The sequence below is a fragment of the Polistes dominula genome, unplaced genomic scaffold, assembly GCF_049000335.1.
Source record: "Polistes dominula isolate Pdom_NZ unplaced genomic scaffold, Pdom_raw_medaka contig_15, whole genome shotgun sequence".
NCBI lineage: Eukaryota > Metazoa > Arthropoda > Insecta > Hymenoptera > Vespidae > Polistes > Polistes dominula.
In genome coordinates this window covers 6,154,072-6,180,309 of record NW_028300915.1, presented here as the reverse complement: position 1 = coordinate 6,180,309, position 26,238 = coordinate 6,154,072, and the positions used below count along the sequence as shown (strand labels likewise).

Genomic DNA, 26,238 nt, shown 5'->3' with positions numbered 1-26,238 from the left:
TAACATATATTGAAGAATGTCTTTTCGTCGAAACAAATTTGACACTTAAACATTTAACCATGGAAAGAAAAGAACATTAGCAGTCTCGTTTTTATCATACTTTTATTCAACGATAAAGTTTAAGGTTTTAAATTCACACTCTTGTTTACCCGTTGTTGTCGTGGAACGTGCACGAGCGTCCTCATAGTATCTGCAAAGGCGGACGATAATTCAGGTACGGCTCTATTCATTCATAGCCGTTGTGCCAAGTGATATGGCTGGCAGCAGCCTGCAGACTGGTGCACCTGATTTATGTATTCCAAACGCGTTCCACAACCTACGACGTACGCTCATCTATGCACACAAACAAACACGCACGCATATACATAAACACGTGGACGTACTCATGAGCGTGCATGCATACACGTAGATTGGGAAAAGGAGGAAAGGGAGGAGTGTGTTTGGGGTTGCTGCGGCTTATTGTTGATGAATGCACGGAACCCAAGCTCACTGAGCCACGAAGGGAATGGTACCTCAGTTATCCTCATCCGAATCAAAATACAGGGGGGGGGGATGCATATATACCCATATGCACACTCGCGCGTGTTACCTGCTTGAAAAGCTGCCTCCACCTCATCCTCCATTCTTTCTCCTCCATTTCCAACGGCCTTCTTTCTCGTCCAAGTGAGCGACGCATCAATTATCACCTTTTATTCGCGTTCCAGCTAACCGCGACGAAAAATCACGATTTATTGCAGCAACAATGGCGAACATTATTAATATCCATTAATCAACGTAACCATCGTCGGCAAATCACGTTGTTCACCGTGGGAAACGTAGTCGGGGGTTGCTCTATGGTCGTTATCAAGGAACAGGACAATGCGTCAAGATGAACCTGCAATCCGATCGAGGTATTGTCCCCTTGGGAATGTATCGATTATCGATACGACTTTGCGCTGTGCTCTTGATTTTATTTTACACCGGCAACGTAATTCCTTAGAAATCGATACGTCAAAGTAAATTTGTCAGAAGGGAAAAACATAGTTACAATATCTTTCTAATCTTTGTACGTACAAAATGTATCTTTTAAAACATTCTAATCGCTTACTACGTACGTACGTACTATGAAATACATTCGTCGAAACTTTTCTTATCAAACAAGATGAATTATAGTATACATTTTTTTAAGATTTATCATTTCATTAATCAACATGGAAATATTACCCAACGCCGTGCCGTAAATAATTATGAATTTCTTCGATAAACAATAACACGTAAATCTACGGTCTATTTTTTAATCGTGTACACAACGATAATCAAATACACCTTGTTAAAATGCATCGAATACTTTGAACCCTCTACAAATCCAGTTTTTTTAATTCGTCGATGGTTATGAAAGAAGCCAATATACTTAACCAGTAGTCAATAGCACAGCAGGATGACCTTGGGCTTCTTCCTTGACCAAAGACCTCAATCCTTCCTTTTTCTTGGCTTCAGCCAGATCGAAGGCTGAATCGTGACTGGATCCCTTTTTATAGATATGCTCAAGAGAACTATGTTTTTCGCCGTATCTTCCGTGTTTCTTGAAATGTCCACCTTGATGATCATTGTCGTAAAAATCCGAATTTTTGTTGTGTTCGTCCTTATGATAAACGCTATGAAAGCCTGCAGCTTTATAATCCTTATTGCGACTATCTTTAATCCCATAACTTCGATTTTTCTCGTCAAACACCTGATCCTTTCGATTCTTGAAATCGTTCTTGATCTCGGTATGTGCTTTCTTCCTACCACCTGCTTCAGTATAATCTTTTTTTTGTTTCTCTTTTCCTTTCACGCCCTTTAATCTATTTTCAAACTCAACCAACTTCTTATGACCATTCTCATTTTTTAATCCTTGAGATGCTTGATTGAAAAGTACATATCTAACACCGTTATCAGAAACACTCCTTGAATTAGAAGCCATAACTTGTGGTTCTCGAAAACGAAGTTCCATATGATCGACGCCCGGTGGTACAACACCTTTAAAATTGGGTGGTAACATTTCAGCGTCTGGTTCCAAAGTTAAAAGTGAAAGAACATTTTCTACCTTTGTATGTTTTTTATCCTCCGGGTTGAAATCGAAATCTTCCAAACCGCTGTCGACGCTAATAAATTTAGTTGGCGACAAATCTTCAATGATATAATCGGTAGGAAAAGCTTCGAGATTGGATCGTGTTGTGTGGCCACTTTCGTTCACCGGATATGTTGAAACGCGAACAACGGCGACGCAGAGAACGTACCACCGCAACCCCCAGACGTTTTTCATTCTCCTTTCTCTATGTCTACACCTAGCGTGTCTAGTTTATCGTGTCTGAGATAAAACGGAAGGTTCTATACTTCTTTTTCTTTCTCTTTCTCGAGCGTTTCTGGTTAGGGAAAACGCAACGTCGACGTGACTAAGTATTTCTCTCTCTCTCTCTTTCTCCCTCTCTCTCCCTTTCTTTCTCTCTTTCTCGGTTGTTTTCTTTTGTCTTTTTTTAAAATCTCGTTGCGTTTACTCGTGGCGTTCCGGTTCTCGCGTTGAAATAAACTGTAATCAGTGTGCCATGTGGCGAGCTCTTTTATATCTCCTGACCGATCGGTGAAACGCCCGCGCACGATTGGCTCTCGTCCAGAACTGGTCGAGTACATCTGGAAGGACGGTACTTCTCGGGACTAGTGATGCTATGGACGAACTTTGTTCTCTTCGATTTTGCGCGACTCACCGAGATGTCTCTCCGTTGCCTATACATTCTATTCAAGGTCGTCCTACTTTACTCGATCCATTGAAAGTCGAACAGTTTCGTTCGACTGCTTTCAAATGTCACCCCAACTCTTAAAAATAAAAAACTCGCAAGTCTACACGGGCTTCTTTGTATCCGTTTGAGCTTTTATTATAATTTAGCCTTGACACATTGAATATCACGTTAAGAAGATATTATATTCAAACAACACATCAACATATTTTTATATTTTTTAAAGTTATACAATATTATTTTAATAACTCAAATATAAGTATTCTTTAATTATTTATAAGTGTTTTTTATTATTTTGTTTTCTAATTGCTGTAAAAGATTAATTTGAGAAACACGTGCGATTACTTTTCAAACTAATCTTAATCTATACGTATTATTAGAAAACCATTAATAGTATTAAAATATTGAATAACAAAAATTATGAAGAAATATCGTTGAATATGAGATTAAGACATATCATAGAATCATTCATCCGTTGAAAATAACTATCGATCGACGCAAAAGCGTGAACGAATGTTGCGCATACATAAGATATTATTATCTCACCACATTGAATCCAGTGTGACTAAAAGAGTAACACAATAATATCTTTTCTCGACATAACAGATATATATATATATACTGATTCGACCGAAATTTGAGTTGCCTGTTTAAATGAAATTACGCAAATTTTAACGATTCACAGGAATGGTCACGGTAGTATAATTACAGTGTCAATAACGCTTTGTTCTTGAATTTATATCACTGACCGTGGGATACTTACATAGAAAGTACTTACGAGAATGACTACATTTGAATCGACAATCGAAGGACCTTAGTTACGCATAGGTATATAAAAGCTAGATCGGTTACTAACGTGGGTACCAGAGTAAGTTAGACCACCTTTGGTTACACCTAACAATTCTCGAGTTTGCCCTGTATTTATCATGATAGTGATAGTAACGATACTTGCATTAATCCTGATCAAGCTTAACGATGGAGCACCAACGAAAATGGAAAGGATGACGATCGCAAAAACGAATATAACCGATTTGGAATCATCTGCTACGGGTTATACGTACGAACAAAGACAAAACTACCCTGTAACCTACGTACATTACACCAATTATGGGAGCGGACGTTACTATGATACGCCATTGCCAATACATTATATCGTCGATGGTAGTAGTAAGGGTGCTGTTGCACCTGTTGCTCTGTCGGTTCCTCAAACGGCAGCCCTCTATGAAAGGCCTCTAATCTCTTATACGAACGTAGGACAGAAGCTGAATCCCTACATGCAACAGCGATTGTCTTACGTTAAGACGGGTAACGATCACATGGAAGCTCAAGGTGTCTACATTGTCCCACAGAAACCCTTACCACCTTATTACGTACATTTAAGTAATGAGAAGGTAATAAAAGGAAAGGATGGCAATCAAGGTCATGCCAACGAGAAGAGTAACGAGGACGTTAAGGAAACTTATGATAAAGAGAAGGAATACAACGATGAACACGGAGACAATGATGACAATGACGACTATGAAGACGACGACGAAGACGATGATGAAGACAATAGTGAATATAACGATGCTCACAAAACGTATCATTCCAAAGGATTTAATCATGATCATTTGGGACATTCTCAAAAATTATATAATAAGGATCATGATCATCTTGGAGATATCGGATCTTCTTTTCAAATCGAAGAGCATTCATCTAACGGGAAAAAAAGTGATAGTGCTTACAATAGCTATGACACTTTTGACGAAGAACAGAAAAAGACGTATGATTCAGCTGAAAAAGCTGGTTTGTATGTTTGCTCCTAAAAAAATTGAATTATATCGTTAGACAAAGTTGGTTATAGACGAAATATGTATTTTTTAATATTTGGTTCATTTCCAAGTACTTTGTTTTTCTAGGTCACAGCAATCTTAAGGGTAAGCAGAAAAAAGAGTATACTAATACATCCGGTTCCTACGGTCAACACGATGACTTGAAAAAGGGTGAAGAGGGTGCTAAACATGAACATAGCTCGTATCATAAAAAAGGAGGAAAGACTAATGGTTTCCACAAAGTCTATCATAAAGACGAATATAAAAAGAACACCGACTTTTATGATGAAAACCACAAAGACGGACAGTTCAGTAAACATTTTGCTTTCGATCAGCATAATAATGCAAAGGAGGGCGATTATCAAAAGGAATCTCATCATGATTCCGGTCTCGATCAATGGGATAAGACGAAGAAAGATGATTTCAAGAAAGGCCACGATGTTAGTCGCAATCAAGAACATCATTCCGAAAAAGATGAAGATTCTTATCACAAAGATTACTCTGATTATTCGAAAGAAACTGGGGAACGAGCCGAAAAGAAACATGGATATTCGAAAACTCACGATGATTATTGATATGTAAATATTTATATATTATCTCTATTGTTATTGCTGTATGACTTTGCATTTGGAATAATATAAGAAATAATTTTATGCACCATTTGATCTCATTTTTTCATATTGTTTAATATACTAAGTAACACTGCAAAAATCTATTCATCTATATGATTTACATACTCCAAAAAACAACAAATATGATCTAAAACTAATAAAATGTTTTTTGATGTACAATGTACACAACTAATAAACAGATCGTCACTGAGCATGTCAATCATAGCTAACATTTTTGCAGTGCTTTGTCGATACACATAACACGCGAAATTCGTCGTATAGCCAGACGAGTCCTATTTCAAAGTATTCATCAATCAATTAGCGTAACACCGATGTGAGTAACTGTCAAGTAAAATAGTGATGTAATACCGTCTGTTATACATTTCCGAGATATTCTACTTTTTAAATTAGAAATAGCTCCTTCTATGGATTAAAAACAGTGAATCGTGTATCGATCGAAGTATTTTTTCGAAATAATGTCACGTTTACGGTCAATAAATCTAGTTCTACTATTGAAATAGCGGATATGCAATTTATTTTCGAAATCAAGAAGGAAATATGGCCTGATAAAATAATTTATCTAATTTTACGTATCGTATTTGGTACTAATCATTGGACATGATATATCCTATAAAAGTGTCGGCAGATCAAATATACTTACAATTAACCAGATAAAGGTAATTCAGTCTCCTGGAGTTTAATTATCAAAAGCAAATAAAATAAAATTTATTGACACAGTTATGAAGCTTAATATTTATTAAACCGTGAGTGTAATATGTTTGTTAGTATGCGAAGGAATTGAGGTTAAAAAACCCGAAGAAATTAAAAATATTTCGGAAAAATCAATACTAAAAGATACGGAAACTTCAAAAAGCGAATACGTGTTTAATAAAAAGGGAAATGAATTTAAACAATATGACACAATTAGAAACAACGGAAGAGATAACTTTGAGTTTTTTGATGAATATGATGAATTTGGACATTCCAGTTTAAATGTGGCTAACCCAATTTACAGGTTTAAATATCCAACCGAGTATAAAATAAGAAACATCGGCAAAGGTACTCATTAGAATTTTGTTTTTTAATAAATATCTCTTATAATTGTTGGAGTTATTTAACAATATAATGAAATTGGAAGGTATCATTTTAATCGTAGTAAACGCTATACGTATATTTACGTCAGGTACCTTCGGTGCGGAATCGAATTTACTACGTTTAGGTGGACAAGATAGTAGCCTTGGTAACATCGAAGGATTCGATTACGATGGAAGCGATGGATTTCGCATTAAAGGAAGCCTTGCTCGCTCACGATATTATGGTTTACCAAAACAAGCAGAAAATTATAAGGTTTCGAGAAGCAAACTGGACCTTGATGGTATGAATATCAGACTACATTCTAATTTAGGAACTGATAAGTTAAGAAAATCGATTGGAATACAAAATGTTCCATATAGTGATACGTTCGAAAATAATCTTCGCACAAATAAATTTGTTATACCAAGATTAAAATTAAAAGATATTACTAGCGAAATAGTCAATGACAAATATAATTTCGCTATCAACGACGTTTCGAATTATCAGGATGAAAGAAAAACTAAGACCGATGAAAAGCTCAGCAATAGATTCGAAGTAACCGAAGATTTCGATAAAGACGAAAAGGAAGCTATCGGAAAATCTTATCTTTCTCAATATCAAGAAGACCTTAGTGAATCAAAAAAGGACAAGAAAGAGGAAAATGTGAAATACGGCAAAAATGAATCTGCTGCAAAAGAACTGTTGAGCGAAAGTCATGGAAAAAACGAAATTCATAAAAAGAGTCACAAACATTCCGGATTTCATAACATTTACCACAAGGACGAATACAAAAAGGACACGTCCTTTTACGACAACGAGCATGTCGACGAACACGAAGAGAGTTATGACTCGGAGAACAGCGAACACGAAGAAGCGGAAGGTGGACAAGAAAACATCCAAAAGTTGGATGCAGGATACCACGAGAACGAACACGTACAGAAGGAAATATTTCTCAATGGACATCAATATGGTAGTGCTCAAGGAAACGACAGGGAAGCTAGCGGAAAAGAGCATTACGTCGAGAATGATGCAATTTTAAAAAAACAAAGTAAGCAAAAAGTTAACGATGATTCGTCGCACTTAGAAAACCAATATTGAATTAATTTCAATCGATCTATTAGTTTTTTCTACATTTATCGATTACTATGTTATATAATCTATTACTAATTTGCAAAATAATCCTAATTATTATTAATAATTTCAATATTTCATTATTTTCATTGAGATTTCAAGTAGTTTTATTATCTTTTTTTAATAAAAAAATTACCGCTTACTTTTTTACTCTTAGATATAGAAAAACTGAAACTGAAATAGGCAGGGTGAAAGTAACGATATAAATATATATTAATAGATTACTATATGATTGCATCAAAATCGTTTAAATTTGCTTGACAGTATCACTTAATTCTCATATACAAATATAATTGAAAATATAAAATTATTTTTCTTTCAAAATGAAAGTTTGATAAGTAACCTCGTTTTTTTCTGACTGCACCTATAAAACAGAACGCGTAATAGATATAACGAAATAATATTTTGAAAAAAATATCAATAAAATTTCATGAAAAATCTTGATTTAAATATCTATTCTCTGTATATCGATTGTGAACTCGTGAACTCAGTTTTGATGTTTTACATAAGAAAACATTTATTTTGGCAATGCGTAATTAAAAATAATAAGTACAGCTAGAAACAAATGTAATACAACAAAGAACAATAATAATAATTGTTTAGATTTAATGTCCATGTTTAAATCCCCATTTCTTGTGATCCTCATGTTCACCTTTTTTACCATGTTTAGAATAATGTTCGTAATGTTCGTCGTGTCCACCTTCACCTTTGTGACCCTTATCATCATGATGGTGGCTACCCTTTTCGTGATGGCCCTTTTTACCGTAATGATCTTCGTGATGACCGTGATCGTGATGACCCTTCTTGAAATGACCACCCTTTTTATGACCATGCTCGTGATGGTGGCCACCATGATCCTCATGATGACCGGAATCGTGGTGTTCGTCAAAGAATTTTTTGTCCTTTTTAAATTCATCTAGTTTATGAACTTCGTGATGCCCCTTGGTGCTATGACCCTTGCCATAGTGGCCCTTCTCATGAAATTTATGGCCCTTCTCTCCCTTTTCACCTTTATGATGCTCAGCGTAGTAACCATCGTCATGGTGATGATGCTTCTTGTGTCCTTCATCCTCGTGATAGTGTCCCGAGTGGCCACCTTTATCGTGGTGTCCCTTTTCACCCTTTTCGTGATGATGCCCGCCCTTATAGCCCTTGTCACCCTTCTCGCCGTGCTTGCTATAATGATCGGCAAAATGCTCTTCACCGCCACCCTTCTCTTCATGATGATGATGATGATGAGACGCAGCTATTTCCAAGTCAAACACATCTCTCCTGACTCTTTGGCTTTCAACCAAAATTAAGTGAGCGATCGAAATCGTTATCAAACAAATCGGCAAAGCGAAACACCTCATTGTATTGACTGAATATTCGCTATAATTGCCAGCAGCACCCACCGTGACAACCCGTTTTGCTTCGGCGCTGCGCTCGATGTGATAAAGTTAAGCGTTACTCTCGTATTATATATAAGACGGAGAATAATCGTCGATGTTAGGGAAGAAATAGCTCCTTTTCTTCGTCCATTAGTTCATTGCGAAAGCTACGTCTCTTTACCCTGCTTCAAATCGTAATATCGATTTCAAGCAATCTGTCTATCGTGAACGTTATGTAATCTCAATCGAAATCGTCGCCACGCTTGCACAAATATCTTTTAATCCGAGATTTTCTCCTCTCGATCTATCTCAGACTTTCCTACCACTATTTTCTTACTATTCCAACGTGACTTAACACATTTTCTTGAAATATCAAATTGCATTAATATTGAAATTAAATATTTATCTGATTATATTAATTGTTAATACTTTTGATTGAAACATTTCTAATTAATAATAAAATTATTTATTTATGCTATAAATAATATTATAATTATTAGCAAAAATAAAATCTTTTACGGTAATAACGCCGTGAAATTCTAAGGTAAAACAAAATAGAAAGTATATTGAAAAACCATTACATGATCGAGGTAAGTAAAAACAATTAAATTATAATTTATCTTAGATATATAATATTCCTAAGATTATTAGACATTTCAGAAAAAAAGCGATAATAAATTTTTTTCTAATACTTTTATTATTCCCAATTTATAATGCGGATTAAAAGGTTATGTTTTCGTTCGAGAATACATTGTGCCCATTCTATTTTTATAGAATACTTGGCATCAGACCATAAGGTACAAATCTTTGGTATACTTATATGATAAAAGGCAATACAACAATATTCTGAAAAATGTAAGTTATAAGTTTAAAGCTCATATCTTATTCCTTTAGTAAGTGTACAATACTTAATACCTTTAGTAAGTGTAGCCCTGTACAACACTTATATCTCGAACTTGGTTTAAAACCAAACGAAATAAAGAATTATTTTACGGAAAGCTTCGAAAAGCCCTTAGCCTAAGAAACCACGTTCGCCAGATGTTGATGGCGCTAGATGGTAGAAAAGATTTACGAAACTCGAATCATGGTTTGTGAACAAATCGATGAGAAAGAACGAAAGTGATTACGTACAAATCCAGGAACGGAGCAACAAGTATATAAGCTTAGGTGTGGATAAGCTTGGTCAGTCATTCGTACTCGTTGGTCCGTCAAAGTACCAACAATGACTTACTACGTGTTTCGGATATGTCTGACTTTCTTTCTCCTCTATGCGATCGTCGATTTCTCATCGGCAAAAAAGGTGAGAAACGAACGAGATCTAGAAGTAGCTGCTAGCCATCACAGTCATAAACATGAGTCCGGTGGTGGCCATGAACATCATGGACATCATCACGAGGAACACGGAGAGAAAGGAGATAAGGGTTACAAGGGTTCACATCATCACGATAAAGGTGAACATGGTCATTATGGTAAAGAACATCACGAAGGACATCATGGTGAACATGGTGGGCATAAGAAGGGACACCACGAAGAAGACGAGCATCATGGTAGTCATCACGAGCACGAGCATGGACACAAGGGTTCCAAATTCGGTCACTCAAAAGGTCACAAGAAAGGAGAGAAAACGCATGGGTATCATCATAAAGCCCATAAAGACGAATTCCACAAGGAACATAAGTTCTATGATGACTATCACAAAGGCGGACATCATGAAAAGCATGGATCTCACCATGGACATCACGGAAGCAAGGAAGGGCATCATAAGAAAGGTGGAAGTCACCACTCCGGTCATCACGAGGATCATCATGGAAAGAAGGGACATCACGACAAAGGACACTTTGATGAAGATCATAAAGGTCATCATGGAAAGCATGGCCACGAGGAACACTATCATCATCACGAAGATTATGGGAAGAAGGGCGAACATCACGGAGGAAAGTCTCACGGATTCTCAAGTGGAGGAGGCGGTGGCGGTGGCGGCGGAGGTGGTGGTCACGGAGGTGGCGGCGGCGGTGGTGGTGGTCACGGCGGTTATCATCACTAATTATTATTGCAACAAGTTCATTCTACTGTATTTTGAATTCTGTTGCATCGTTAACATGTTTTCTCTCGTTGATTATTTGTAAACTCCTTTAATTCTTAATCAATCTAAATTGTTAATTTTAATAATTAAAATATAAAAGAATTACAAATCATATATCGCACTTTTCTTGATAAATTTCCAATCCAATTTTATATTATATATACACCTACGATCCTCAATTTCATAACAAATCTGAGAATAAATAAAATTACTGATTATTATTATGAATTTATTAATGATTATAATTGTTAATTTATTAACGAGCTACTAATTAATTAAAAAAATTTTTATGAATATATGAACGTTAATAATTACATGGAAACTCTAATCTCCTATTTTCTTTAATGTATAGTTGTTTATAATTCGGTTTACTTGATATTCAAAATTGAAGAATGTTATTTTAATAACATTTACAAATGTATTAAACAATTATAATTGATATATAATCAAATTTTTTGTATTGTCTTGTTTTAATTACACCATACGCTGAGTTATTACAATATCACTCTCTATTTTGGATAAATAATCCTCTATAATCATTATAATTATGACAATATAAAATATTTATATTTAATGAGAGTAATAAGGATAATCGTCATTAGTACAGTGGCACGATACGCATATCGAATAGCGAATCCAGTTTAATATTCTCCAGCACGTATGATAATAAATCAACTAATACCAAAAACTAATTATGCCAAAGCACGCACAACAAATTATGTTACGATAACGGTATGTGAAATGGTTTAACGTAGTAATTTTGAAGAATCAATATAAATTTATTTGATCTATTCCCATAATATCACTTAAATATTAAAACAGAAATTGAAATAACCGACCAAAAGATTGTAATTATTTTACTAACTATAAATTTTGTCAACATAAATATCGATTATAGTGAATAATAATAATAATAATAATAATAATAATAATAATAATAATAATAATAATAATATATTGCAGGTAAAAGTATTATTTAACCTAATTTCTCTTATTTAACGATTGATATCAATAATTATTACGAAATAAATTTAATTATTAAATATTAAATAATTTGAAAATATTATAGAACATTGATTGTTAATTTATTTTAAAAGTTGACCAACCGATTACTTAAAAAATTTCTTCAGCAAAACACTGTGAGATTACTTTGTTTCCTTGATCATGAGAGCAGAAAGCAACTAACAAATGTATCAGAAAGAAAAAAGGACGATTTCTATATAGCGCAACGAAGAGGGAAACCGAAACTATTCGCTCCCACCACAGGAACCTAGCTGAAAACACCACCACTGCCGTTGTGGTTTACCCACCTCCATCTGCCAATACATAGTTCTGGACTGGGTACGAAACGTATAAATTAATCGGCCTGGTATCGAGATCCCATCCCGTCACTTGCATCAGCTGGGTGCATTTGAACTGGCAGTGGGTTACTTTACCAAATATCAACCATACTGCTAAGCAAGCAACATGATTGGCTTGCGGGGTGCTCTAATAACAGTAGCCTTTTTTGTCACATTGGCCCTGGCAAGAGAAATTAGTGACCTAAAAGATTTAGAGACAGCTGCTAGCAAACATCATTTTGAAAAAGGTGGCGGAGAAGAGCATCACTCAGATCATTACCATAAACATGGTGAAAAAGGAGATAAAGGATACAAAGGTTATCATCATCACGATAAGGGAGAAAAAGGTCATCACGACAAAGAGGGACACTCGGGACACTTTCACGAAGACGAAGGACACAAGAAACATCATCATCATGATGATGGTTATTACGGAGAACATCATAAAGGGGAGAAAGGTGAAAAGGGACACAGCTTTCACGAAAAAGGACACTACGGTAAGGGACACAGCACAAAGGGTCATCACGAAGTGAAGAAGCACGATGAATTTAAGAAGGATAAAGAGTTTCACGACGAGCATCACGATTCTGGTCATCATGAAGATCATGGTGGTCATCATCACGAGCATGGTCACAAAAAAGGTGGTCACTTTAAGAAGGGACATCACGATCAGGGTCATCACGAAGATCATTACGGTAAAAAGGGCCATCACGAAAAGGGTAGCCACCATCACGATCACAAAGGCCATAAAGATAGTGGTGGACACGATGAACACTATCATCACGATTCTCATTATGGTAAAAAGGGTGGTCATGAAGATCACAAAGATTGGAAATACAAACACGACCATTAGGAAAGTCATCCAATTAGGAGATACCACCAGCTGTTCTTTCACTCGATCTGCTGTTCTCCTCAACGTTCTCAGCATAATTGTCCTAACCCTGTACAATTTTGTAAGGGAATTCTAATGATATTTTATATTTATATATTGTTGATTGTTAATTTTGTTAATTAATACGTTTATAATATTCGTTTAAAATAAATTGTTTTTGTTAGAAATAAAACTAACGTCCCAGAAATATCATTAATCGCTTTTCCCCTTATCCTTAATAGCAAGAAAGAACTACGGTTAAAGTATCATTTACACTTCGTTGGTGTCATAAAATTCCTTTCCAACTAATCTTCCAGCTATCTCTGTTATATAAGATAGTAAAAAGATTATTCCAGAGGTAGGATCTTTTTCTTCACGCTTAAAGATAAACACTTTCACTGTATTCATTCGCGTAGAAATGTCTTTGAACTCGGTTGAAATAAAAACTATTAACAGGACCTGCATTCTCAAATCTCCTTTCATATCTCATTTTATATTTCATATTCACACCCTTTTACCAACACTTTACAAAAGATTAAATAAATTTCCACATACGTTTAAATATGCATCAATAACCGCATAAACGCATGGACAGGCTTGAATATTACTCATAAGTAATTAGAATTTTTAAAATTGCATTATTACAAAATAACCATAATATAACAATGGAAAAATTTTTATTACAATTAAAACATTCAAATAATATTCAATAAAATTGGATATATTTTTACCGAACGTTGTAAGTAAGCTTTTTCCTTATCTACATTGAGTAATATAATCTGCTATTGTGTATATTATGAAAAGAAAATCAATAATGATCGCTTAATTACGAAATCGAACATTGCGCTTATCATTCGAAAAAACACGATCTTGGTAAAAGCATTGTTTGAAGGACCGTATTCGTGTAAACTATTGCAGCATACCATACTTGATGCTTCCAGCCGTTCGTTTTTAACGATGACGAAAAAGCGGGTACCCTCTATTGTTTCGATCTGCCTTGCACGTATGCGTTGCCAGGATTAATTAATGTAATTGGAGTGATTCTAATACAAAGAAAAAGAAGCAAAAGGAGAAAGAGGAACAGTACACTAAATGCGTACGTGATATGTGATATGGGAGAAATGGTAACCTCGCATCTGCTATTATCTTTCTATATATAAATACAAATGTACATATATGTTCAGTATGTATACCAGATCAGTTTTAACTTCAACTTATGTAAACTAAATAATGTAAGATAGATGAATGCAATTTAAAAAACATATACAAATAAGCTAGATTACTTATTTACATTTTTTTTATTTTAACAAGTTAAATATGAAAAGAATGTATTACAGTTTCTAAGTTATCGTACGTGTAAGTATCATGCATAGAAAAAGTTTAAAATGCAATTTTCATTTTTCACAATAAATTTCAAAACTTTGACTATTTATATTTCCAGAGAAAATAATGTATAATATTTGCATTAACTATGTATTGCTGATATGTTTTATATATGATCGGATTAAATGACAAACTAGTCTCAATGAAAATCGTTATATCCCTTCGAATGTTATGACTTTCGAACGAAATTTCTCTGAGAGAGAATAATGGCTATTAATTAACAATGCAAATAGCAGTCAGTTACTAGTCAGAAGCAGCAAACCCAGTAAGGATCCCTCTCGTTCTTGCCTAGTATCCTAGTGGTGGATGTGTCCTGGCACTTCCCACCAACTTCAACCTACTCTTTAACTCGTTCCGAGTCAGTAACGTTCTCTCACTTTCACACCTCTGACTGATAATCTTCTTTGAACGTTAGAAAGAATTGAATTCGCTTCATAAACTATGATTAGAAATTTATCAAATGCATAAACAATAATCTCTGTTATTTGATTATCTATATATTTTTATGTATTTGTATTATCGATTAGAGAAATAATTATGATAATTATGAAAGTGGACTAATTATTAGAAAAAAAATATAATAAAAATATCATTAATAAAAAATACATCATAAAATTAGTTCTATCCATTTTTTAACTTATTTTAGCTATCACAATTATCATTATATAAAGTCGCTTTGGTAATAACTTCTTTGCTAAAAATTAACGACTTAATAAATTATAATTGTAGAAGAAAAATAAATGAAAGAGAAAGAGAGAAAAATAATAAGACAGTATAACTCACTTAGTAAAGGGAGTATGCAAATCCTACGAATTCTTGAAGCTCATCGTCGTTGTGCCCTTGTCGCTAAAGGAGAAACCAGCTAGACGGGGTAGTTGATATCAGACAATACAACAGAGCATACCGGCGCCACCGTCCTAAGCTCGTCTTATATAAGTAGAAGAACCTTTGATAAAATTTTCACGAGACGGCAGCAACCTTACGAATAATAAACGCGTCCACGTACTAGAGCCGTGTAATGAAAATTGCATCGTGAAGCCGCATAAGGCAAGCTCTTTTGATGGTCGTGAGCTCGCGAATTAAATACTATGGCCAAGCTTAACTTGTTTATACGCTGCCCTTTCTTGGTTATCTTAGAATGTGCGAACTAACTCGTACGATATATAACTTTAATATTGCACAAAATGATATAGTAAAAATTGCTAAACCCCTCGATTATTACCTTTTTATTTTTATTCCAATGTAAGGTCGAAGACTTTACTAATTTTTAATCTAATTGAAACTTTATATACATATAATATAATATAATAATTTACATACGTGAAATCAAATCTAGCCAGACTCGAATAATATATTTACTTATGCATCAAAAAATAATAATATTATTAAATCTTCACATAAATTATGCCAAATATAATTATGCATATAAATTAATATTAAATTGGAATTTTTTTTAATATAGAAATGTGAAATTATCGATCGATAAAATAATAATAAACGATGTGTAAAATGTTAGCCCATCAAAGTTATGAGAAAGAGAAATTATGTAATATCACGTTTCGCTTTATTTGCTATGCCTAGTTAATAGGTCGTACCTTCTCTTTCTCTCTTTCGCGTTATTAGCACCAACATTTCCGATGCAGAAGGCGCCAGGGATTCGAATTAACGCGAACACGTGTTTTCGACGGGTTACACCGGCTGCCCGTTCGCATATCGACATAATGTGTGTGCATGCTCAAACATGAATAACGAATAATGCATTCACTAACATGAAAATATAAGAGACAAGAGAAAGAGAAAAATAAAGAAAGAGGGAAAAAGATAGAGAAAAAAATATATCTGAATCATACAAACATTTAGATATATCGTAACGGGCGTGTCAATTTAGCAAAAAGCGAACATCCGAGTACTCTGCTATATATAGGTCGAAAAAGAGATAGGAAACAAAAAAAATATTAAAAGAGTATAGGAAATACGTGAGAAAGCTTCATTGATCATTTTCTATAACAAAATTCAAAATTCAAAATTGTAACCCAACAAACCAAACGAAAAAAATGTTACCGTATCGCAATTAGTATGATATGTATAATAGATTATTGGATTTGTATAATTGCCTAGACGAATCAATTGAAATGTTTAATTAAAAACCATTAATATCTTTCGATGCGGAGTATTATTTTTATATCTCTCGTTCGATAATTTTATAACGACTTTCTATTCGTTTTTAGCGAATTGGGAAGATTTCTTATTTTATTATCAATTTCTATCAAATAAATTATTAATTATTTTAAGACTTCTATTTTTTTTTCTATAAACCGTTAAAAAACAAAAAATTAAAGAAACAATTACTTGTCCAATATTTGTTTAACCGAAGAATAAAACGTGTATGAATTTTTTTACAAATAAATCTATATTTAGAAAGAAAATTAATGAATTTATCACGGTTTTTATTACATTTTAAAAATGTATCAAGTATCGGCTCGATTTTTTGCTAACCATATGTGAAATTTCATTTCAGAAAGGAAAAAAAATCAAAGAGATGTGTAAGCTCAATCCTGCAATTTTCATCCAATCCAATCCTTTTATTGGGGTATAAGTCCTTAAAAAAAGTGGCAAGAAAACTCGTGAAGGAAAACGTTGGCAATAAATCACGACAAACCGATAAGGCTCAATATCGTGTTACCGTTTGAACAGTAATACAGCTACTCAGACAAATATAAGCCATAAGAAAAATTATTTCTCTTCCCTCCGGGCGGAAAGCGTCAACTTTTCTCCCGCTGTGCAAATCGAAGTTGCCGCTTTTCGCCTACGTCAAGCAGAAAAAAAGTATGCACACCATGGGCAGTAAATAAGAAAGCCTCAATAGAGAGGCTAGAGCAATGTAAACATGTGCTCTGAGACATTTCTTACTTTACCGCCCTATGTATGTAATATACTATGTTTCATTATCAAAAAAAGCTCAAAGAGATAATAACCTATATTCTTAATACATTTTATATTTACTTAAACCATTTTTGTTGACTAATTCGTATAATGAAGAATATTAAAGTATTATTTCCAATATCGTTACAATAAGATCATTATAAATTATTACAATTACTATATACTCATTAATTTTACTATTAAAATATTAAATAAAAACAAATTTTAAAATCAACATTTAACAATACTAAGTATAAACAAGATTATACTACAAATTTTATTTTACATTTCCATAAATATTTAAAAACTGACAAGTTAAATGCATTCCATATCCGATTATTACTTTAAACTCTAGTACTTTCATCGTCTTTGATCGGCTTAATTATTCAAGGTTTTAAGAATTAACTTTTCCATGTTCAAAAAAAAAACTTATCGCAGTCTTTTTATTTCGACAGTAAATATCAATAAATTATTTAATTAAATAATAATAGTATTTGATTAAATAAATGAAGTACCCTCCATTCATATATAAAATTCCTAGTTCCTACAATTTTCATTCATAAAAAGCTCTATACGATTAACTACAAGATCACATTTTCTCACATTTTTTCACTCTCAAACTTAAAAGTCACTTTAGGCGTTTTACCTTTATAAAAATATTAATTTTAGTGTTCCATTTGGAAACCATACTTCTTTCCAGAATGATGATCACCCTTCTTGCCATAGGAATCATCATGAGCGTGATGTTGTTCGTGTCCGTGCTTACCGTGATGCCCTTTATGTTCCTCATCGTGATGGCCCTTATCGTGATGTCCTTTTTTACCATGATGATCCTCCTCATATCCCGAATGTTTGTGTTCGCCCTTCTTATGATGGCCTTCCTTCTTCTCATGATGTCCATGAAAATCACCATGCTTCTCGTGATGACCGCCCTTATGATAGTCATCGTAAAACTTGTGCTCTTTGTGATACTCATCTTTATGGAATTTGTTGTGATAACCCTTGGTCTTGTGTCCCTTCTTGTGACCCTTTTTCTCTCCGAACTTTCCACCTTTATGCCCCTTTTCTCCTTCGTGATGCTCCCCGTATTTCTCGTCTAAATCGTGATGACTTTTCTTATGACCACCGTGTTCCTCGTGATGTCCGGCATGGTGTTCTTTATCGTGTTTACCATGATCACCCTTATCGTGATGATGATGACTTTTGTAACCTTTATCACCTTTCTCACCGTGCTCCTCGTGATGGTCGGCATGATGTTCTTGACCACCACCAGACTTGTGATGATGTCCATGATGTTTGTGATTCGTTGCAGCACTTTCTAGATCATCTTTTAGTTCTATATGGCTTTCAATATTCCTTATTGGAAAAACATGTTCCTCCAAAATCTTTGTCTGCAAATCTTTTGCCTGACAAGTCTTCTGGGATAGAAAAGTGCAATATAGAAGGAAAATAATCGTCAGGAGTGTCTTTACGTTTGTCATTTTGGCATCCAATCACATTCGGTTTCAGCTACTGACGAGCTCGAGCTCGACTGTTCTCACTTAAATATCATTGGATTGTTACTTCCGTCACGGATCGACCGTTTCCGACGATTTTACTTTCCTTCGTACGACCACTGAAACTACTGGTTTCTCCGTTTTACGTTCTCCGATTCTTTAAAAATCAACGAACGTGCCTTCGTGAACCCGACTTCCCACTTAACACTTTCTCTCACTATTGATTACTATTACTTATACTTACCATTCGTATACTATATTAAAATAATCGAAAATAATATACTTTTAAATATACTTTTTCATTCAAATACATGGTGTATTTTAAAGATAAATAAAACTCTTATAATTATTATCTCTTCCAATAAGATTTCTTATTACAAGTATTATAAATTGATATTAGAATAAAAAGCAATGGTCAGTCAATATATTAGTTCAGTAACTAAATGTAATACAATAAGCATAATTACAGAAGTTTAACATCTATCGTCTATGTTAAATTGTGGCAATAAAAATGTTTTTACGCTTTTTATAGATATTTTTAAATCACTTCAAATCGTGAAGTTTCATAAAAACAATCATCTCTTTGACAAGCACGAAGATAGTGCGTCCAAGCATTACCTTCTCGAAACGAAGAAATACTAATTTACAAAGAATGATGAAAACGACTTTCTATCGTCTCACTTTTTCTTCGATTTCTTTCAAACACTGACACAATACCACAGAAACTTGTGAACCACATCGAATCAGTCTTCTTGCAATAAGAAATCTCACGTTTTTATTATTCACGATCTTATCCAATATAATAAACGTCGATAGTTCAATAAAGAAATATGCAATATTGAAGGCTGTTGACATGAACAAATGGTTATTCGTAGCTGCACACATTGCTACGTAATCGTGTTGAAATATCAACGATTTTGTTAAACGTATCTAAATAATTTACCACAAACCGGCTATCGGTAACACCCGGAGTCGTTCATTGTAACCGAAAACCAATCAAAATGCGGAACAGCGCGCTGATAAAAGTCAATCGGAATAGTAATTGAATTTCCGACTAAATGGTACTCCTGATAACCAAACATAATGAATCTAATTTTAATAGCTTGTTCGACGCTAGAATCTAGATTCTAAAATATATCATAAGATTAAGTCCAATTGACATTACTACTCGCTTTTCAATTGTTCTAAATATTTTCAGTCAATGAATCGATCCAATTCCTTTCAATTCCGTTAGCAATTCTTTCTACATTCGCAGTTGATTTTTCAAAATTAAATTTTGAGTCTTTCGTTCCATTTTTCTATTAACAAACAATGGAATATTGAAAAATTCATAAACCAAAATTTTTTTTATGAAACTTTACGATTATCACAAAACGAGTACTTTTATTATTCCCCGCTCGGTAAGTATTATTCATTTCTTTAATTTTCGTTATCGATTTCTATCAAGAATAATCTAGTTAAAATAAAATATAATAAAAAACGCATTACATTTCATTACTCGTTTCTCGATTATTTTCTTCTTTCATTATATTAATTTATCTTTAAAATTATATTTTCCTTGAACATCAATAGTTTTTATTACGCTATAACAATATTCTCGCGACACGTTTCCCTATAGTTGGTACAACGAAATGATAATGTCTAGCAAGACTAGGAAGGAAAGATATTACCGTTATCGTTCGACCGAGGAAGAGAAAAATTGATTCTCAAAGGCTTCGTAAAGGCCGATAAACGAAAGGGTATATCGAAGCCATTAACTCGCTGCACCGATCACATTTTCTTTTGCATATCGCGTCGCGCAAAGGCGGAAGGACGTCGAACCTGCTCTCCATTGCAAATTGTACGAGCTGGTCGAATTCATATAGAGATAGAGAGATAGGTAGATGGATAGATAGAGAATTGGAGAGAAAGGAAAAGAAAGAAGCTCTAAAACAGTGTGATCGATAGCTTTCTCGGATCCTTAAGACCTTATTTGGCAACGCCTTAGACTGGAGATTGGCTCGGATCGGTGGCGCTGGCGCTGCATAATCAAGATAAAGATTGGTTACTGCACGAGCACCCTATCTCGAACCCTTCGAGGATGATAGGAGAACTGAATGTAGAAAGAGAATCGAGAAATAGTAGTAGTAGAGAAAGAAGAAGAAGAAAAAGAAAAAGGGAAAGAATAAGAAAAGAAACCGGGAGGCCAAGGCTTCTGCCAAGTTCGATTTGAACTCGGTATCTCTTGTAGTAACGGAGATTAGATTAGATGGTGTTCGCTTTGGACCATCCGGATGAAGAGGGAGACTGCTTTGTAAGCGGATCCAAAGACGAGTGGTGGAACGTCACCGAGACAATTCTCTCCTGTTCGCGTTCTTACCCACCCTAACCTTTCCCCATCTCGTCATCTACCCTTGATGTTACTCAACGATTGTTGTTGCCTCTCTATAAACGGAGACCTCAAAGTTTTTACAGAAATCAATGGTAGTACCAAGTTGAAATAAATCATTGTTTCTTTAATTCAACGAAGAATAATGAATACAAATTGTCATAGTTTTTTCTAAATATACATCCATAATTAATTTGCTTCTCAAAAATTCTAATAAGAAGAAAGACAATATACGTTTCTATAGATATAATTTATTATATACTTTTAATGAAACGATCTTCAAATAGAATACGTATAATCGTTTCGTCAGCTATAGATAAACCAATGTCAAATTACGACGCGTAATTAAATCCAAATATCTCTTTTAGAGATTTGTTTAATTACGTGAACCCTTTCCTTTCCTTTCTTTTCCTTTTCCGTCTATGTAGCAATGCCACCAGCAGTAACCCCTACGGCAGCTTCTCGCGGGGTGTGCAATCAGTTGATGGCCCAGCAGAGAGAACCCCAACCCTTCTCAACTTCTCGTCCTAACTACCACCCTTGCATTCAAGTCCAACCGTCGGCTTTCTCTTACACTCTCTCTCTTTCTCTCTCTCTCTCTTTCTTCTACTTTTTCTCTTTCTCCCACACTTACCAACTTAACCATCCTTTACCGCATTTTCGCTAGATGAATAAAACCGGCGGACTGTGCGTCGGTGAACAAAGGAACTCGTGCTACCTTCTGGGCTGCTAATGAAATTGTTTCCTAATTTAAATCCTGGGAGAGCCGCGACGTGGGTTCTATTCTACGGTCAAGAGCTTCCATTCAGCCTACAACCTTTTCTCGAGAGGGTTACGGGTGTAGAGGAATGATGATCGTGAGTAATTTCGCGTTCCCCTCTCTTTCTTTCTCTTTCTCTTTGGCTTTCTCAGTTTTCCCCTCTTAAAAATATAAAAGTAAACTCAACTATTTTACATACATCTTTTATTCTGTGTTGTTTTACTACAAACATTCATCTTGATGTCCATTCATTCATATTACTCTGGTAGAAAAATTTTATGATATTGATTGAGGTAAGGGCTATAAGAAATATTGTTGATCCCAAAAATGAAGGATTTTAAGACGATTGAAAACTAGGTTAACGACCGAACGTTGGTTGAAGGGAAATCTAGCACCGCCACTCATCGTGATAAGGCAACTCGACGATCTCCGTAGTAACATTTCGAGTAAACCCATTTATTGTTTGTGCCCAGGAAATAACATTTATCACAAATGTCTTGTAAGAAATTGCTGTGTCATTAAAGTTGTAAATGAATTAATTACTTCTAAGTAAATTACGTCGTTATTATTAAAGAACTAAAAATTCATTTTTCATCGTAATTCCAATAACGTATTTCCGTTCGTTTTAAAAAACTTATTCTAATTGTTAAAAAAAAATATATCTAAATTAATATTGGTATATATTGAAAAAAAAGTAGTTAAGAAGAATAAAAAAAACATAATGAAATAAGGAAAAAGAAAAATTATACCGCTTGGTAATCATATAAAAAAATAAAAAAAAAAGGTATAATTATCCGGTGCAAGCAGTCTCCAGCTAAAAATATCTGCGACGACTACTAAGTTTTGCTCGTTATAAATAATTGCTAAATGTAGAAACTTGGTACGGGCAACACCTATCACCATGTGATATGTGTAGAAGCTCTTACACACCATGATCGTCGCGTGACCGAAACTACTTTTTAACGCTCGGTTACGAATTCTTCATTCGTCAGGTTGAATCGTGCCGCAAGGCGATATGCGACTGTGTCTTCCTAAAACGTCCGACTCGTGAATATCAACTTAAATCTAAAACGATTTCGGTAAGTTGTATTTAAAACGCTCAAAACGAAAGCTTAAAAAATAACATCTCAAATCGTGAGAACAATAATACGAAGATCGACTTAACTTTTATTATACTTTGCAATAAATTTTGTTATCTTTTTTTTCATAAACTCTTTCAGTGAACTCTTATCGTTTCGCTAAATTACATCTCTCCGCGTGTTATCTGAAACATTCTAGGATAGATTAGAGTGTTAATGATCAATCGCATGGAACGTCTAAGTGTCGGTGACGTATCGAGTTTCATCAAACAATGTTCTAGAACAAGTTACGTGATTTCCTATCAATCATTTCCGTCGTACTTTTGAGAAAAGTTATGTTGAAACAATACATCGTATTAATATAACCTGATTTGAAAACCACGAACAAATTGTTTAATTAGCTTCCATCGTAGTCGATCGAATTCAATCGAAATGTCGCTTGAATAGGAATGAAACATTTTATAGACAATAAATCTTCAATACGTATCGATTTGATCGTTATATTTTCAAAGGAACGACCACGAGTTACGTGATATCCTCGTTGTGTGTTTTATTCGATGATACTAACGTTTATAGAATATATATATGAAATAATATGTATATACAGAGGGAAAACAAATAATATTAAATATCATTAATAATGGTCTCCATAATCGCCGGCAGAATCACTACTTGAAGAATAAGAGCTGTGGTTCTCGTAAGAACCCTCGCTACCACTACCGGTAGAATAATTCCTATTGTGACCATCGCCAGTATCGCTGTAACTTTCAGAGCTTGGTTCTGCGGCCGTGTAGTGGCTGCTATAATCACCGGAATAATGTTCACCACTGTGATCTCCTTTGTTATCCACGTAGTGACTGTCTACGATCGTACCTGTAAAAGATTGTTTATTTATACGTTAAAAAAAAAAAACCTTGAAAATATGTATATTCTAATCCTTTTCATTATTGTTAATTCTTACCTGCACCTTCGTGATCTTCATGTTTTCCAATATTCGAACTTTGCTCGGCATGCTTGTCAGAATCTTTGGCACTACGAGCTTTACCGTAAGCAAAGTGTTTCTCGAATCCGTACTTGTCGCCATCCTGCTTGTGGAATGTGTCAAACGTCTTGTATCCGTGGTCACCCTTACTATAGGTTTCCTTCAAGTAACCCTTCTCGCCCTCTGCATCGCTACCGTACGTCTTGTAGTAGCCACCCTCGTCTGATTTGCCTAAAACCACAATGTTAACGGTCCTTGTTAGTCAACACGGCCGTACGGCCAAGCATCCGTGAAACTCAATGATTAATTGGATCTACAGACGTGCCTTCCTCAAACGATTCCGTATTACTCGTGAACACGTGTATCGAGTTCGATCGAAGTACGTTGGTAAGCGACATGAATCCTATCTCCCTTGACGTTTCGACAAATGCCTTCGACAAGTTAGATCCGTTTTGACACGTGAGCAAACAGATCCCGTTTTAAGAGCTACGAAAAAGCTCTAATTTCTTTGGACTTCGTGATAAACCTTAAATCGAGGATTCTCGTAATTTCATACAAATTTCCAATTCTAAGAGATCTTAACGACAGTGAGCTACACAAGCTACCAGCCAACGTCAATGTCGTTGCGAATCTTATCCGTTTCCAAGGAGACATCGACGTAGGCGTGGCTCATTTCCCTCGATCGAAGTATTAAATTCGAGCAAGTTTCCTCGATGTCGACTAAATTGGTCTCTGGTTCCGAAAGGAAACTGGTATTAATGGGAATGCTTGCTTTGGCAGATTGAGCTAATGCTACTCATGCTCGACGTTTCATTCGGAATGCGACAATCGCTTTGAGATAGAGACAGAGACTCTTGTCATTCCTGTAATAATGAACTTTCTCTACTATATGAAATTATTCCTGACATAGATAAAAATCGATCGAACTGTTATCATCGAAAAATAATAAATTTTATTACTATTGTTATCTAATATAAAAAAAAAAAATAAATAATCAAAGTGATTACAAACGATAAGTATCTCTTAAAATTCAAAGGATCAATTATTAGCGAGAACTAAAATATCGACTTTTAACCTACCGGACGCGTTCTTCGCGATCTTTTTGGAGTCCTTGTTCGGTGCATTTTCAGCTTCAGCAAGATCATCGACTTCCGAGTGAAACTTCAAAGGTACCGACTGGCGTAACTGCCTTTTGAAGTACCCAAGGGGCGCCACCACGTCTTTATTGAGAATCGGATATCCTTCGTAATCCATGGGCATACCCAGAGAATGGCCAAGAATAAGAAATGTAACTAACAACTCGTACGTTTTTCGGGGCATCCTTCTTCGTTACTTCTTCGACTTTACTACAATCTATGGATCCAACGGCTGGACGATCTTAGTGATCGACAAAGACGTTAAGCCTTCGAAGACTGTTCATGGACTTTTATATCTCTCCCACTTTAAAAACTCGTTGAATTTTTCTTACGACAAGAGGAATACGAGGATTCGACTAGACGGATATCAAATCGATTTCGCAAGACCGATTCTCATTTCTTCGACGTGAAACGTGATCCCTCGTCTATTAATCGTTTCATACTTTTTCAACCTTTCTTGAATTGTCTTTGAATTATCCGACCTGAACAAATTTCAACTCCAATTAAAATATAACAAATAAATGATTAATAGACGTAAACTATCGCACGTTTTATATACAAATATAATCGATTATTTCGTCTTAATATCATCCCCCTCCCCCACATAACTATCGATTCGCTGAGCAATCTATCAATTGCATTTATACTAACCATATCGCACAATCAATTTCTCAATTTCTTATTAGATTAAGAAAATAGCTTTAGCTATAGTCATTGGTTGTGTCCCCTTATCATATAAGCGAGACTCGATCATGCATTTGATATCGATTACCATTTTTATTTTTGAACAAGTAATTGATAGGTATTTGTTATGTCTTATTGGGATAATTATAGAGATTTATATTTAAAAATAAAATTATTTAATGTGTAAATACATTTTATTTCGTTTAATTCATATTCACTTTCATAATTAGTTATAGTTGTCATTTGACCAGTTTCTATAATGAACAGATACTATGAAATATTTACATATATGATTATCTAGATTTTGCCTTATGTATATTAAAGTGAAACGATTTATTCTTAAGCGATAACATGTTATCGAAAGAAAAAAAAACTGTTAAGAAG

General features: G+C 34.6%; 5 protein-coding genes across 7 annotated transcripts; 2 read left to right on the top strand and 3 right to left on the bottom strand.

Annotated features, from left to right (window-relative positions):
• Positions 1-83: 83 nt before the first annotated feature.
• On the bottom strand, positions 84-2,753 carry LOC107069334 (uncharacterized). 3 transcript variants are annotated; one of them, XR_016175846.1, is made up of 3 exons: positions 1,396-2,753; positions 590-874; positions 84-333 (listed from the first exon to the last, which is right to left on the bottom strand). XR_016175846.1 is itself a non-coding variant. In XM_089170061.1 (2 exons), the coding sequence occupies exons 1-2, from the start codon at positions 2,282-2,284 to the stop codon at positions 864-866; spliced, it is 900 nt and encodes a 299-aa protein (XP_089026187.1). In that variant the 5' UTR covers positions 2,285-2,753; the 3' UTR covers positions 84-863. The 3 variants fall into 3 exon arrangements, 2 of the variants coding, with proteins under 2 accessions (XP_089026187.1, XP_089026188.1); XM_089170061.1 differs by having other exon boundaries at positions 84-874; XM_089170062.1 differs by having other exon boundaries at positions 84-2,750.
• Positions 2,754-3,347: 594 nt separating this feature from the next.
• Positions 3,348-10,794, top strand: LOC107069318 (uncharacterized). Its single transcript, XM_015326537.2, has 5 exons — positions 3,348-4,538; positions 4,652-5,134; positions 5,962-6,234; positions 6,359-7,297; positions 9,938-10,794. The coding sequence occupies exons 1-5, from the start codon at positions 3,680-3,682 to the stop codon at positions 10,792-10,794; spliced, it is 3,411 nt and encodes a 1,136-aa protein (XP_015182023.2). The 5' UTR covers positions 3,348-3,679.
• Positions 10,795-12,300: 1,506 nt separating this feature from the next.
• On the top strand, positions 12,301-13,026 carry LOC107069095 (uncharacterized). The gene has a single exon (XM_015326078.2). The coding sequence runs from the start codon at positions 12,301-12,303 to the stop codon at positions 13,024-13,026; it is 726 nt and encodes a 241-aa protein (XP_015181564.1).
• A 4,988-nt stretch (positions 13,027-18,014) lies between these two features.
• LOC107069102 (uncharacterized) lies at positions 18,015-18,830 on the bottom strand. The gene has a single exon (XM_015326091.1). It carries the CDS (start codon positions 18,828-18,830, stop codon positions 18,015-18,017), a length of 816 nt encoding a protein of 271 aa, XP_015181577.1.
• Positions 18,831-23,469: 4,639 nt separating this feature from the next.
• LOC107069107 (uncharacterized) lies at positions 23,470-25,580 on the bottom strand. The gene is made up of 3 exons (XM_015326105.2): positions 25,114-25,580; positions 24,014-24,265; positions 23,470-23,925 (listed from the first exon to the last, which is right to left on the bottom strand). The coding sequence occupies exons 1-3, from the start codon at positions 25,352-25,354 to the stop codon at positions 23,687-23,689; spliced, it is 732 nt and encodes a 243-aa protein (XP_015181591.2). The 5' UTR covers positions 25,355-25,580; the 3' UTR covers positions 23,470-23,686.
• Between the last annotated feature and the right edge of the window lie 658 nt (positions 25,581-26,238).